This window comes from Pseudopodoces humilis, chromosome 8, assembly GCF_049639895.1.
Source record: "Pseudopodoces humilis isolate 2021_Gansu_Grassland_sample_001 chromosome 8, ASM4963989v1, whole genome shotgun sequence".
Lineage (NCBI taxonomy): Eukaryota > Metazoa > Chordata > Aves > Passeriformes > Paridae > Pseudopodoces > Pseudopodoces humilis.
Window position 1 is genome coordinate 15,522,111 of NC_142207.1, and position 13,053 is coordinate 15,535,163.

General features: G+C 60.9%; 1 protein-coding gene across 1 annotated transcript; it reads right to left on the bottom strand.

The window, feature by feature from the left end:
- Positions 1 to 278: 278 nt before the first annotated feature.
- Positions 279 to 11,369, bottom strand: IHH (Indian hedgehog signaling molecule). The gene is made up of 3 exons (XM_005519709.2): positions 11,067 to 11,369; positions 5,238 to 5,499; positions 279 to 2,177 (listed from the first exon to the last, which is right to left on the bottom strand). Exons 1-3 carry the CDS (start codon positions 11,367 to 11,369, stop codon positions 1,516 to 1,518), a joined length of 1,227 nt encoding a protein of 408 aa, XP_005519766.1. The 3' UTR covers positions 279 to 1,515.
- Positions 11,370 to 13,053: the final 1,684 nt, after the last annotated feature.

Sequence of the window (13,053 nt, forward strand, 5' to 3'; positions counted from 1 at the left end):
TTCGGCTGTGTCCCCAACCAGGAGAGGTACATCCAGTGAAGAGACAAAAATACACCTGTCATTGGCCACACTTGCGCTCCCTCACTTCATCCTGGACAACAATCACCAGAAAAGCTGTGCTTTAAAACAATCTTTAAATAATTTCTGCTTTTTGTTTTTTTTTTTTTTAAAAAAGAAATTCGTCCCCCGCCCCCCACCCAGCCAAACGATTTCCCACCCCCACCCTGCATTTTCCACTCACCCTGGATGTGCCCACGCTGCCTCCCATTTATGGTACATACAAAGAGCAGATAAATAAATAAAGATGCGTGATGCTACAGGGGGGACATGGGTCACAGCCTCCCTCAGCCCCCTCCCCTCCACTTCTGTGGAGCTAGGGGAGGCTGAGGCTCTAGCTAGGATTTGGAGTGGGGGAACTGTGGCTGCAGGTCTGTTGAGACTCTCCCCAGGTCCCAGAAGTGGGTGAGCAGCAACCTGAATTACCCTGAGGGTTTGGGGTACTGGGGGCTTGGGGAGGTCAGGCCAGCCAGAGTCTGAAGCTTGAGGAGTTTTTTTAGCTTTGGGGCAGGGAAAGACTTTGGGCTGAGCCAGTTCAAGGCCAGATGCTGGGAAGGTTTTCTCCTCTGCCTCTTTCTTCAGGCCCCAGCAGGCTGGGGCTGCAGCCCTGACTCTTTCCACCCCTGCTCCTACCAGTGTGTCTATGCCTGGCTGGCATTTGCACCCTTCTGCCCGTGTGTCTGCCTCCACAGCCCCCCTTGCCAGCCAGAGCGCCCCATGCTGTCACAGCAGTCCCACAGGATGCCCAGATGGGTGACTCTGGTGCTGGCTTTGGGCAAAACTTGGCACCTCACTCCCCACTATCACTCCAGTGGCACTTGTGTCACCAACTCGGAGGTCTCATGCCAGAGCTGTTCCAGACCCCCCCACCCCTGCTTATTTTGGGTGCCCCCCGCACCTGGGCTAAGGACAAAGCACAGTCCCAGTACCTGGGTCACCCTCCTCGCAGCTGCCATGTCCCAGAGCTGAAAACAGAATTGCCTGCCTTCCCACCCAGGCTGCCTAGCAAAGGGCCCTGGGCCCCTCTCCCTAAACTTCTCCACTGGGTGCAGACATGGTGGGAGCCCCGGTGGAGCAGCCAGGGCTCTCTCCTCTTCCCCCTCCCACTCGTCTATCAGACCTCCGTCAGCTAATTCTGCACACACACACACATTGCACACACACACACATAGCAGCATGTGGATCCAGCTGGGGGCAGCCCCCTGTCCCGGGGGAAACCCTTCATGCCTCCCTCCTGTCCCCAGGAACAGGGGTTGAGGAGGGGGTGGTGAACATGGATGAGGCACACCATGGAGCTTCGGTGCCCCCCAACCAGGAGACGGTTGTACCCCAAGCAGGCAGAGGGCTGGAGGCAGCTCCCCATGGGCACCCAGCTTTGGGAGGGGGTACTGGCCCCCAGTGAGTCATCCTGCAGCCACCATCTCCACCAGCTGTGCTGGCTGGGGCTGTGGTGCACCCTCAGCTCTCTGCCTGGGATATCCCCAGTGGGTGGAAGCTGTCAGGGGGCAGGAGCAGCCTGCCCAGGCGGTAGAGCAACCCTGAGTACCAGTGCACGCCATCCCCCTGCACCTCTGGCCACCCCAGCAGGCTGTGGTAGAGCCGGAGCGGCCAGAAGGCCAGCTGTGCCAGCTGTTGCTCCTTCACCAGAGCAAAGCATGAGGCCACCACGCCATCCACCACCAGTGTCCCATGGCGTGTCAGCGGGGCATAGGCTCCCACATCCCTGCGGTGCCGCACCCGCACCACTTCAGCAGGCTGCAAGCTGCCTCCCCCAGCCACCACCAGCACAAAATGTCCCGGGAGCACGAGGCTGGCAAAGATGGGACGGAAGTGGGCGGTGGGCGCCGAAGCGTTCTCTGCCACAAAGAGCAGGTGGGTGGGCGTCAGGACCAGGCGCCGGCGTGGCTCCTGTGTCTCGATGACGTGGAAGGTGGTGAGGGCACGGGGCTCCTTGTCCAGGAAAGCCAAGAAGTCACTGTAGGTGGGCCTGCCTGCCCCGTCCATTGCCAGCACTCGCTGGCCTGGGCGCAGTGCCCACAGTGGCGTCTGGGCACCGTCCTCCAGCGTTGCCAGTGCCCGCCCAGGAAAGCAGCCCCCTGTCTTCGCAGCGGCTGAGTGCTCTGTGCAGGGAGAGAGAGGATAGGAGGGTTACCCATTAGCCAGACCCTCAGCACCACATTTCCACTGTGCATAGACATCTTCCCAGTCTGCCCGGCTTTGCCCACCTAGGCATAACACTGCCCTGGCATCCCCAATGTAAGCTTGTACCCTACGCACCCCCGGCCACCAATCTCCCCTAGGCACCTCATCCCCCAGCCAAGATGTCACTTGAGGCGGCACCTGGGGACTCCAGCATGGTCCCAGGGTATTGGGCCTGCTGTATAGAGCCAGATCCTAAGCCCAAAATAGGCTGGGTGAGTGGGACACAACCACAACCTGAAATGTGCAAGACACTACCAGGGGACACCTGAAGCTTTAAAAAGCAGAGGCAGAGCCCTGAGATGGTGTCAGGCTGAGGAGCAGAGTGCCTGGTCTCACTTTGCATATCCTCACAGCATCCCTATTCCCTGCAGTGCTGGCCCTGGGTACTGCTTGGGAGGATGCTGCAAGGAACAGTGCAGGATGCAGCACCCTTCCCCAGCACTGCAGCACCCCTCCACCCCATGTGGCTGTCCTGCTCACTTGTCCCACCTGCTCAGCCCTTCACCACCAATGTCAGCCAGCTCCTGCTTCTCTGGGTTGTAGGGAGTTGTCACAACCCATGGCCATCATCATGCAAAGGCCACCAGCCTCCTGGGTAGGGCTTCCCTAGTGATTGCCACAGGATAAAGGACCCAAACTCTCTGGGCTTGTCTCCTGGAATGGTGGCACAAAGCTCCTACCCCTCCCCAGATGGAGGCTGCAAGCTGTCATCAGGGGCCCATTCTGGCACTTAGCAGTGGAACCTTGGCTTCCCAAGGAATGGTGGTTAGCTACCCCAGCAGTGGTGTTCCCTCAAGTCCCAGCAACTCCCATCTTAGTGTCTGTATGACACCCTCCCACCCTCTGCCAGTGGCATCTCACCTCAGGGTCCTGCTCCTAGCTCTGCACAGTTCAGTCCTTGAGCTCTAAGTCCCCTCTCAGGGCCCTCTCCCAGCTCTCTCATCTAATCCCTGAATGTCCCCACCCAGATGGCACTGCCCCCATCTCTCCCCAGGTTTGGGCAGAACCAAATCCCAGCCCCCAAGCCCATGAAGAGAGGCATCCATCTCTGGGACAGAATCCTTTTATTGCTCAGATGAGGTGCAGCGTCTGCCCTGTCCTTGCCCCGGAGGCCAGGTCCCAAATCCTGTACCCTGCATCCCCCAACAGGCAGCAGAGCCGTGGCGAGGGGTTGCAGGAGGGTGAGAGGGGTGCCTGGCAGAAGTGGATGGCATAGGTGCTGGGCACAGAAGGGTAGGTGGGTGCAGGGAAGGACCCGAGGAGACACAATACATACAACAGGCCATGTGGCCATCCATACAAAAATAAAAGCCATTTACTAAGAGGCAGGGGCAGCCCGGCTGCCCTCTGTACGCAGTCCTGAGGGGATCAGGATGTGTGCCCCACAGCCTCCACCACACAATCTTGGGTTGCCCATGGCCTGGGGGATAAATATGGGGGACCCAGAGCCCTGAGGAGCTGCTGCAGAGTGCGGGGAATATGACCAGCCTCTGGAAGCCCTTCAGGGTCTCAGGGCCCCAGTCTGCAGCTTGGGTTATGGCATCCCGCTTCAGTTGGTCGAAGGGGAGCATCCCAGGATTCAAAGCCTCTGTCTTTCTCCAGGGGCGCAGCCCCACTCCTCTGGCCAGCCTCATGGCTGTGGAGTCACGGTCCTTGCTTCGGAGCCTGGCCCCACTCCTCCTGCCAGCCCCACAGGGTGCCCCGGGGCACGGGAGTCCTGGTCCTCCGGCCACGTTTTGTCCCTCTTCTTCGGGGGCGCATCACTCCCTCTCTGCGGCGCGGTGGCCCCACTTCCATCGCCGGCCGGCGTTGTGCCCGTCCTGGCATCAGCACGGGGAGCGGGTCAGCGCGGGGGGCCCGGCTGCCGTCTGGGGGTGTCGAGCCGCTGGCTGCGGGCTAGGGCAGTAGGACAGGCACAGTGCGGTGGCAGCTGAGCCCGGGGACGAGAGACGCGGGGCGGCACAGGCACACCGGCCCCGGTCCCGCCGCGCACGGTGCGTGGCACACGGGGCCGCGGGCACGGCTGTGTTTGTGCGCGCTGGCACGGCCCTCCGTGCCTGCGTGTGCGAGGGCTGCGTGTGCGGACACGGCCCTGGCCGCGTGTGCCGAGGCTGCCCCCGTGCCCACGCAAGCCCACGCACAGGCAGAGCCCGCCCCAGCCTGTGGAGACGTGGGCGCAGCACGGCCCATGCACCGCTGCATGCACGGCTGCCGCGCGCGGGGCGCTGCTGCCCTCTGCAGCCTGCAGTCGGCGGGGGCCGCGTCCCGGGCGCGGCCGCCTCTCCCGGGCTGCGGCGGGGCTTGCACCCCTCGCAATCCCCTCCGGAGCACGGGCGGGGCCTGAGAGCTGCTTTCCCCCCGTCCTCCACCCCGCAGCCCCCGCTGCACCGCACAGGAGGAAGAAAACACCACCAGCGACGACAGCATGCCCCGAAGCACCGGCCAGCTCTGCTCCCCTCTGCAGATGGGGCTGCAAAGCCAAGAGCTGATCCCAGGGTACCCCGGCCTGTCCCTGTCTGGATGTCCCTGACCCCATCCCCGGCTAGGCAGGGATGGACAGATGCTGCTACGACAGCAGAAGCTCAAAAGCAGCCAGCAGTGGAGCAGAGCAGGGCTGGATGAGGCTGAGCATGGGTACTAAGGGACTGCAAGGGCAGGGGAGACAGGTGCGATGGACATACTGGTGGGGCAGGCCGGGGCGGGGAAAGGGATGTGGGCTGAGAAAAGGAGCAGGGTAGAGAGACTGGGTCAAGATGTAGTCTATGGAAGCCAGATGGGGAATTTGCCCCATTGTACTGGCTGGCCACAGGTGTGTGACTCACTCCCCACCTGACTGTCTGCCCCAGATAGGGAAATCAGGATGAAAGAGCTGGCACCCCCTGCAGGAGCACCCCACTCAGCCAGCCAGGCTCCCAAGCTATTCTGCAAGAGGGGGTCTGGCCCCCAGCTCTGCTCACCGCCCCCCACCCCAGACCCACCTGACTTGACAGAGCAGTGGATGTGTGCCTTGGACTCATAGTAGACCCAGTCGAAGCCAGCCTCCACGGCCAGGCGAGCCAGCATGCCATACTTGTTGCGGTCCCTGTCCGAGGTTGTGATGTCCACAGCTCGGCCCTCATAATGTAGCGACTCTTCCGAGTGGTGCCCATCCTCATCCCAGCCCTCCGTCACTCTCAGCTTCACCCCTGGCCACTGATTCATGACAGAGATGGCCAGGGAGTTCAAGCGGTCCTTGCAGCGCTGTAGGACAGAGGGACAGAGTCAGAAAAAGCTTTTTGGAGAGAGGAATTAGCTGCCTGGTTGGCAGGGTGCATCCCACCGTGCTTCCATCAAGCCTCCTTGGGCCCTCAGGTCCTTGGGGGCTGGTCCAGCAGAGGAAGATCTGAGAACATGAGGTGCCTTGTCTATCCCATGCTCTCCAAACTGCAGAGCCTGATACTCCACCATTGGGCAGAGGAGTGTGCACTCAACAGGGCTCCCTTCTCCCCCCCTCTCTCCCCTAATTCCAGGCTCATTTGAGAGCCTGGGCTGGGCTGAAACGCCCTCTCTGCTCACCAGATACCTGTCCTGTGCTAACTGTAGCCCATCAGTTCCCGTCTGATAGGAGGAGGATACAAGAGCTTCAATCCTGCTGCTTTCTGGCTGGGAGGAGGTCCCAAGGACCCTAGGGCTGTCTCCAGACACAAATTAAACAACCTGCCCAGTCCTCAACAAGCTCTGCTTGGTATGGCTCAAGTCCTGTGTAACAAAGACACAGCACTGGGCAGCCTCATCACTTCAGCCGGCCTCTGCTCCTATGGCAAATGTCAAACCTGCCCAAGAGCTAGTTGGGCTGGAACAGAAAGAATGTAGAGTGAAGCTCTCCATGCCATAAGGGCTGAAAATCCTGGGCTAAAGAGCAGCAGCAGATCTTAAAAGCCCCAGACCTTGTGGCCACAGAGGTCACACATGGAAATAGGTGCCCATGGCAGTTCTCCCCAGCAAGCAGAGGGATGCCAGCCTCAAATGCCTGTTTTGCAGTCCTCCCAGCCTTATCCTGCCCTGCCCCACATCCCCCAGTCACAGCTGAAGGTCAGTGAAAGACCAAAACTCTGTGCTTGACTTGCAGAAGTACAACCCCGGCTTCTGGTCCCTTGTCCTGCTCCTAAAGGAATGGAGGAGAGATAGAAAAGGTGCAGGAAAAGGAAAATGGGAGCTTCTGTAGAAAACCAGGTGAATGGGCTGGGACTGCGCAGCCCAGAAAGGAGATTCTGTGAGGAATCTCAGGAATCATAGAATTGAGTGAGTTGGAAGGGACCCATAGTATCAAACTCCTGGCCCTGCACAGCACACTCTAAGAATCACACCAAGTGAAACTGTGTATAAAACTTAAGTCAATTTAAAAGAGACAAGCTGAGACTGGGGCGTTTTTACACTGGCTCCAAAAGCTGAGGTTCGCAGCTGGTTCTGAGGCATCCAGCTGGATTAAGAGTCCCATTGTCACCACCCATTGCTTGCTGGCTGGGAGAACTCTGCCTCCAGTTCTCCTTTCACTGCCATTCCCCAGGAAACAAGGACTACCATAAAATCAAGGCAGAGGACAGAGCATTCATGGTCATGCACAAAGCCAGTCCTGGGAAGCATTAAATGAAATGACTGGCCAGCAGCTTAAAAAACAGCCACTGGTGGTGGTGTTTTTGCACAGTGCCCAATGTGGGCATTTTTGCATGATGCTCAGTACTGGAGTTCCCCACCATAGTACGTCGTGGGTCTTGAGACACAGCAAGCATGAGCCAGGGCTTTAAAACCTGATGCTGGCTACATCCCCAGGCTCAGAAATGCCCCAACACTGCTTCAGCAGTGCAGGGACCAAAAATGTGGGTCCTCACCCTATCCCCAAACACCTGCTCCCATCCTAGGAAGGAGGGTGCTGCTGCTCTTGAGGAAACCTCTCTCACTTGGCAGGGTCCAGGCCCTGGGAAGGGCAGTGCCAGGCAGGCCTTTGCCCCACATGAGGTCTGCCGTCATCCCACAGCTCCCTGGGCGTGGGGAGATAAGCCAGGAAGCTGCTGGACAAACAATTTGCTAGGTGAGGGGAGGAGGAATAGGGAGGAGAGTGACTTTTGTCCCCGTCCAGCACCACCATGGTGCCACTTGGCACATGTGACAAGCTGCTCCCGAGGTCCCCAGCCCCACCGGGACCCCGCAGGAAGGGAGTTCAGCACTGGAAGCAAGGAGGGAATCCCTGAAGCCCCCTTGCATCCCCCAGCCATCACTCCAGGCATTCCCTTGCCACTACCATGCCAGCACCCCGCTCTGGGCACCCCTCCGGCCCTCACTGCCGGCTGTTCTGTCCTCCAGGGGCACCCTGCACGCACAAAAACAACGAGACTGTGCAAGCCTTTTCCCGCAGGCAGGGAGAGCGTCGGGCACAGGCCTGGAGCACCCTGTTCCCGGCTCTGCCGGTGCCATCGGTGGCCAGCAGGTGTCAGAGCGCGGGAGGGGACCGGCAGGGAGCGGGTACCGATGGATAAGGACCAGGCGGGCACAGGCAGGTCGGGAGGGAAGCAGATACTGACGGGTGGGGAGCTGGTGAGCAGGGCAGCAGCGAACAGGGAACAACCATGGATCGTCAGGGAAGAAGCAACAATGAGGAGGAAACAGGCAGGGATGAGCAAAAATAAATAGGGAGCAAGCAGTGATAGGCAAGGCTGAGCAGGCGGCGATGCACAGGGAGCAGGCACAGGAGACAGAGAAAAGACAACAAAGGACAGGGATGGACAGGAATGGGTAAGGAGCAGGCACCAGTGGTCAGGGAGCACACATGAGCTGCAGGAAATCGGTAGGGATGGGCACTGTCTGCCCAGAGGCTCTACTGCCTGCACAAGCAGTCAGGAGGGACCAGAAAACTCATAAACATGGGCTGTCCACGGGGTATGTGTTTAATGGGGATTGCAGGGAGGGCACAGCTTGTCCCTGTAGTGGTGCAGATGACCGGACACCCCCAGCTCACATGCAGAATGGGGCCTCATATGAACACACTAAGCTCATGGCTCTGCTGTCCCGTGCACCTCATGGTGAAGATCATGCGAAGGTTGAGCTGGGCTGAGGAAAGAAGTTCTACCCACCTTCTGCCCAACCTTTGCATCTCCCTTTTTATGTCCATATGGGGGACAGAACTATGTCCTGTGGGGCAAGCCAAACCACTTTAGGGAAGGCAGCAGGGCACAGGTCCAAGATGGGGTGCAAGTCAGCAGGGACCCCAGGGTCGTGTCAGGGGAAGTATGAAAGACACTCAGGTGTGACCACAGTCTCAACAGAGCTGTCGTGAATAGAGTGTGCTTGGCCACAGCTACTCCCATGTCCAGAGCCTGGCCAGGAGAAGAGGGCTCTTACTAGCATCTCCTCCTGAAGTGAGGTTTCCTCCAAAGGAAGCCAAAAGTCCTACCCCAAGGTCTTCATGAGAAATTCCTCACCACTGCAAGGATGGTCTCCGTGTCAGTTGGACAAGTAGTGGCTGCAAGGGATGATGGTTGGGGTAGGGAGAGGCTGGGTTTGGGACTCCATGGGGGCAGGGGACCCACGGCATTCCTGGGCCAGGCTGCTGGGGAGAGGTGAGGCGGGTTCTGCCTCCAGCCTTATCTCAGCACCTCCGAGTGGGACCAGTGAGAGCAAACACACTGGAATTCTTGAGGAAGATGAAACGATAAAGGAAAGGCAGGTAGAGAGCAGCACAACCCACTCCTCTAAGCAGGCGACATCTTCCGGCTGCCTGGGACACCCAGACCCTTGGACTTGGGGAAAGAAAACAGGTTTGAAGTGAGTCAACAGCAGTAAAAGCCAGTGCTCTGGGGGAAGGGACAAGGAGTTGGGTCAATGGCCTTTCCCAACCCATAGCAACACAGGACATGGTGCCAGAGCTAGAGTTCCCATATCTGGGGGGATCTCCCACAGCCAGGTGCCACAGGACAATCCCAGAGGGCTGTGGGATGGCATCAAGCTACTAGAAATCATGCCATCTCCATAGCAAGAGGAATAATTCCTTGCAGAGCTGCCCAAGGCATGGTGGTACCCATCTGTGCATGGATGTGTGGTGGCCAGGGACCCTGCTGGAGTAAGAACCGTCATTTGTGCAGTCCAAGAAGACCAGGATGCTTCTAGGTACTCTGCCACCAAGGCAGTGGTATGGCATGAAATGTTAGGCTGACATGTGGGACACAGAGATCTCCCTCTCCCAGGTGTGCTGAGGGGCGCTGGCTGGGCTACAGAAGGTGGTGTGAGCAATCTCAGCAGAAAACACAGCAAGAAGCTCTCTCCTGTCTCAAACGATGTCATCCACTTCCCCAGTGCAAGGACCAGAGGAACTGACTGTTTCCTCAAATATCCCTGAAGCTGTTCCCCAGGGGAGGCAGGTTACAGCCCAGCCCCAGGGCCCACAGCCACAACTTGTGCAAGCTTGCTGCCTTGCAGGGGGTCCCGGTCCCTCTGCTACAGTCCCCAGCCCGAAACCTGGACTATGGTCCCTGCCCTAAGGGACTTGCTCTCAGGACACACGGGGTTGCAGAGCTGTCAAGCACCCAAGAAGCTTCTCCTCCCAGTCTTAGGAACACCTTGGTCAGAAACTAGGGCCTTGCCCAGTGCCTACCATCGTAGCCACTCATGTTTACCCACCTGCCAGCCCCTAACCAAGGGTGCAGTGGTCAGAAGGGCAGCCCCAGCTCCCCTCTGCTTCCCCCAGCAGCTCGTTCAGGCTGTAACCCTGCTGAGGCTGGTGGCCAGGTTTCTTAGCAAGGCCGTGCGGCTCCTTATCTGCATTCCTGAAACCCTCAGGCATTCTCCTGGCAATATTAAAACACAGAGTAACCTTCGTCCAGCATCACCCCCCCTCCTCTGCTGTCGTCTGCACCGTCCACCCCCCCATCCTTCCTGCTGGCCCAGGGCACTTGTAAGCTGACTGCAACAGGGCATTTGCAGTAACAGGTTGTCCCCAGCTCCGAGCACAGCAAGCAGCTCCCACTGAGCACCCTTCATCATCCCACACGAGATGTGCAGGAAGAGGGGGCACTGAGGGTTTCAGTGTCACAGTGGGGACAAGGTCAGCAAGAGCACTCCTGGAGCCTACTCTCCTCCCTGCCAGCACTCCCGACTCTGGTCTGTCCCTTGGATCCAACGGGCAGGCTGCCTGCTCTGCCAGTGGGTAGGCACAGTAGAGGGGCAAGGGCAGGATGGCTGCATGGAGCAGGGTGCTGCCGGAGCAGGGAACAGCGCGGCACAGCCCTGCCGGATCGAGGGGATGTGGGAGGATGCTGCCGGATCGGGGGCAGTGTGGAACAGCCCAGGGGCACCAGGGCCGGCTGCTGCCAGCTTGGAGTGCAGGGTTATGCCAGCATGGGGGCCAGTGGGACAAGAGTTGAGGGGCAGCAACGCAGGATGCTGCCAGCTCGGGAGTCACAAGGGCGTTCTTCGGGGTGCAGCCAGACACGGGTGCCACAGGCTCCGAGGAGCAGCAGGGCAGGGTGCTGACATCTCGGGGAGCAAGGTGCCGCCGGTTCCGGGAGCAGGGTGCTGCCGTCCCAAGGCGCAGCGTGCTGTCCGACGCGCACAGCGCAGCCGAAGGGACAGAGCTTTGCAGCGCCCGACGAAAGGAGATGCACTCGCTGCACGCCGGCAGCCCGGACCCGTCACCGGGATGCCCGGGGCAGGACGGGGAAGCCGCAGCGCGGGGCCCACACGGTCCCCGGAGAGTGGCAAGCAGGGCGCTCCGGGGCAGCCCCGGTACCCGTAGATGCCCGGCGCGGGGGTAGAACCGGGCGGCAGCGGTGCCGTACCTGGGTCATGAGCCGGTCGGCGCCAGTGTTCTCCTCGTCCTTGAAGATGATGTCGGGGTTGTAGTTGGGCGTCAGCTCCTTGAAGCGCTCCGAGTTACGCGCGATCTTGCCTTCGTAGCGGCCGCTAGCCCCCAGCGTCTTCTCGGGGACGTTGGGGCTGAACTGCTTGTAGGCGAGCGGGATGAGCTTGCGGGGCGGGCGGCGGCGGCTGCCCACCACCCTGCCCGGCCCGCAGCCGCGCACGGCCGGCGCCAGCAGCAGCGCGCACCCGCTCAGCAGCAGCAGCAGCCGCGCCGGCTTCATGGCGCGCCCGGCGGCCCCGGGGCGGCCCGGGGCACCGCTGGCTCCGGGGTCCCCACTAGGCTCTGCCGCCGCTCCCGCCGCCCGGCCCGGGGCTCCCCATGCGGCGCGCAGCCGGCGGGCAGGTGCCGGTGCCGGTGCCGGCGGGGCGCGGCGGGTGCCCGGCGCGGGTGCGCTCCGGCTGCCCGGTGCGGCGAGCTGGCGTCGGCCCGCTCTGAGCTGCCGTGGCCCGGCGGCGGCAATAAATAGCGAAGGGCCGTTTGTTTTGGCAGGCGAGCGGCCGCTTGCGGGGCGCGGGGCGCGGGGCTCGGCGCTGCCGGAGCCCTCCGCGGTTTGCGCCTCGGCGGTCAGCGCGGCGAGGCTGGAGCCGGAGCCGGAGCCGCCGCTGCCTCCGCTCCCCGGGCAGGAGTGAGAGGGGAAATTGAAGAGATCCGGGACCGGGAACCGCCAGGACCGCACCCTGCCCGTGTCCCAGCCTCCCAGCGCCCTCCCTCTCTCGCCTCCTCCCCGTGGAACCTGCCCCGGGCCGCCCGCAGCCTCCTCCCCCCTGCCGAGCCCCGCAGCCCACCCCGCCGGGGGTGCCCGCCGCCCCCTGCCCCCTGGGGCAGCCCCGCCGCCGCCCCAAGGCGCGCCCGGGCCGCCGCACACCCCTCGCCCCCCTTGGCGGGGCGTCCTGCGGGGGCTCCCTCGCGGCCGAGTGGGCGCAGGGTGGCACCCCCGGGGCTCCGGCCCCCGCCGCGCCGCCTGCTCGCCAGGGGCCCGGGCCTGCGGGCGGGGATCAAACAGAGCAGGGAGGCAGCTGGTTGAAATTTAACCACAATATTCTCGCTCCCCATTGTTTCCAGGGAGGCCCGATATTTCCACAACAGGATTATGGCATCTGATTAACTCGCTGAGACAACAATGAGGGGCTGGGATGGGCTTCCCCTTCTAGCTGCCAAAAGGGGAAAGTAAATATAACACCCTGATTTCAGGAGCGAGGGTTTGAAGGCCCCCCCCCACCCCGATTCTCCACCAGCTGTGTGCCGGGGAGGGGTCCTGCACAGGTCCACTTGCACACCCTCTGGTTCCCTAGGATCTTCCCAGGTGAGGCAGTGCCTTGGGATGCCCACACACACACAAACTCTCTCAGGGATGTTCCCTCACCAGCTCTTCCCTGAGTGCAGGGCACAGGTCACTCATAGGGATACAAGGTGGCCAGGTTGGAATAGCACTGCAAGACATCCAGCTCTGGCTGCAGGGCTTTGCTGCTCTCAGCTGACCAAGCAACCTGGGCAGGAAGGATGCAGGCTGGGGAGCCAGCATCAGCCACAGACTTGGGATGCTGCTATCTAATGCCTCTGGCAGACCCTTTGCAGGAGCTGCAAGCAAAGTGCAGCTGGCCAGAGGTTTCTCCATCAGATTTCCATACTCAGTAGCCATGGTCCGTCAGGTTTTTGTACTGGTTTTCATACTGCATACCCAAAACCAGTGCCCAAAGCCTCTGTGAAGACCTGCCACTGAGCAGGATGGTGAGATGCAGCTGTCCCACTGCTCCTGTACATGATGGAGCTAGGGAGTCTCACCAGCAGCCCCAGGCCACCCCACTTCTACACTTCTTTGGTTGATCCTTCCATTGGAGCATCCTAAGGGCATCATCAGAGAGAGCACAGGGGATGTACCACAGCACCATTCTCCACCCCTGTCC